At 68.1% G+C, this 1465-nt stretch overlaps 1 protein-coding gene across 1 annotated transcript; it reads left to right on the plus strand.

Annotated features, from left to right (window-relative positions):
• The first annotated feature begins 16 nt into the window (after positions 1–16).
• LOC104875430 (disintegrin and metalloproteinase domain-containing protein 11) lies at positions 17–1459 on the plus strand. The gene is made up of 6 exons (XM_033762720.1): positions 17–161; positions 301–367; positions 439–496; positions 688–762; positions 830–901; positions 1024–1459. Exons 2-6 carry the CDS (start codon positions 354–356, stop codon positions 1192–1194), a joined length of 390 nt encoding a protein of 129 aa, XP_033618611.1. The 5' UTR covers positions 17–161; positions 301–353; the 3' UTR covers positions 1195–1459.
• The last annotated feature ends 6 nt before the right edge of the window (positions 1460–1465 follow it).

Raw genomic sequence — 1465 nt, forward strand, 5'->3', positions numbered from 1 at the left:
CCCCGCCCAGGTGCTCCTCCGACGCTCTCCAGCCACTGCCCTGCTCGGTGACCCCAGCTCCGGTTCCCTCGCTGTCCCCCGGCTCCAGTGTCCCCGCCGGCCCCCACAGGACCTTCCGCGGGCTCCGGTGTCCTTTGCCCCAGCTCTCAGGGTGCCCCCAGGTCCTGACCCCGGAACCTGAGCAGCTGGGAGATCGGTTCCACACGGAGCCCTGCCGGGTTCTGGGTCGCCCCGGGGTGGGGTGGAGATGGCCAGGGACAGGCCTGCCTGGCCCCCAAGAACTGACTCGCCTCATTGCAGGGACTCCACCTCCACCTCGTCTACCGGGCCTCTCTCCTCCCAGCCCCGCTCGGATGCAGGGAGCCAGGTAAGGGCAGGAAGGCGGGCTGGGCAGGGCTGGGGAGGCCCCCTCACCCTCGAACTCCTGTGTCCCCACAGGCTGCCTCTTTGCCTCCCGCTCTGTCCCTCCAAGCCCGCCGAGGCTGAGAAGGAAAAGGCAGGTACGGGGTGCGCTCAGACCTCGGGCTGCTGAGACCCGGGCCATGTCCGGCGAGTGCCATCTGCGGCCCCCAGGCTGGGAGGGACTGGACTCTGCTGGGGCTGCCTCGCCCCTGGCTTCAGTCTGCCCGCAGTATGGCCTGGTGTCAGGCATGGAGGGGACTGATTCCCGGGGTCCACCACCCCCAGGTCCGCAGGGCCCACCCCACCGTCCACAGCGAGACGAAGTACGTGGAGCTCATCGTCATCAATGACCACCAGCTGGTAGGTGCCTGGCCTGGGTGTGGCCCGCGGGGCGCCTCGCAAGGAGCTGCCCCTCCTTCTCCCCCAGTTTGAGCAGATGCGGCAGTCCGTGGTCCTCACCAGCAACTTTGCCAAGTCTGTGGTGAACCTGGCAGATGTGGTGAGCAGCGGCCCGCCCGCACCCCTGACCCCGCCACACACTTGTGGGGGCTGGCAGGACCCCCTTCCCTGGAGAATACTGAGGCCTCCCACCCCCACACCCCCTACCCTCTCTGGGTCCAGATCTACAAGGAACAGCTCAACACCCGCATTGTGCTGGTCGCCATGGAAACATGGGCCGATGGGGACAAGATCCAGGTGCAGGACGACCTCCTGGAGACTTTGGCCCGGCTCATGCTCTACCGGCAAGAGGGGCTGCCAGAGCCCAGCGATGCCACCCACCTCTTCTCGTGAGTGCCACCCCGTGCGCCCTGCCCCTCGATGGCTGCCTGGCCACGTGTGTCCAGCTGGCCTCCCGGTGCCCTGGCCAGGGAGCCTGGGCCGGGTGTCCAAGTCCCACGGTCTCCTCTGCCCTTCAGGCCGTCCCAGCTTCCTTCCTGGGGCCTGGGGCCTGGCACTGGAGACAGTGGAGTAAAAGGGCCTCCTGCCAAGACTTGAGCCCACAGAGGCAGTGAGGTCACAGGCCTGACCACGGGGCACTGCAGGGCCGCGGGCCCTGCTGACA

This window comes from Fukomys damarensis, unplaced genomic scaffold, assembly GCF_012274545.1.
Source record: "Fukomys damarensis isolate Sample0158 unplaced genomic scaffold, DMR_v1.0_HiC HiC_scaffold_13, whole genome shotgun sequence".
NCBI classification, from domain to species: Eukaryota; Metazoa; Chordata; class Mammalia; order Rodentia; family Bathyergidae; genus Fukomys; species Fukomys damarensis.

Excerpts from the sequence above, each read along its gene's own strand:
- LOC104875430 (XM_033762720.1), top strand. Across the intron at positions 497-687 it reads CCGAGGCTGAGAAGGAAAAG|GTCCGCAGGGCCCACCCCAC; the intron begins GCAGGTACGGGG and ends CACCACCCCCAG. Across the intron at positions 763-829 it reads TCATCAATGACCACCAGCTG|TTTGAGCAGATGCGGCAGTC; the intron begins GTAGGTGCCTGG and ends CTTCTCCCCCAG.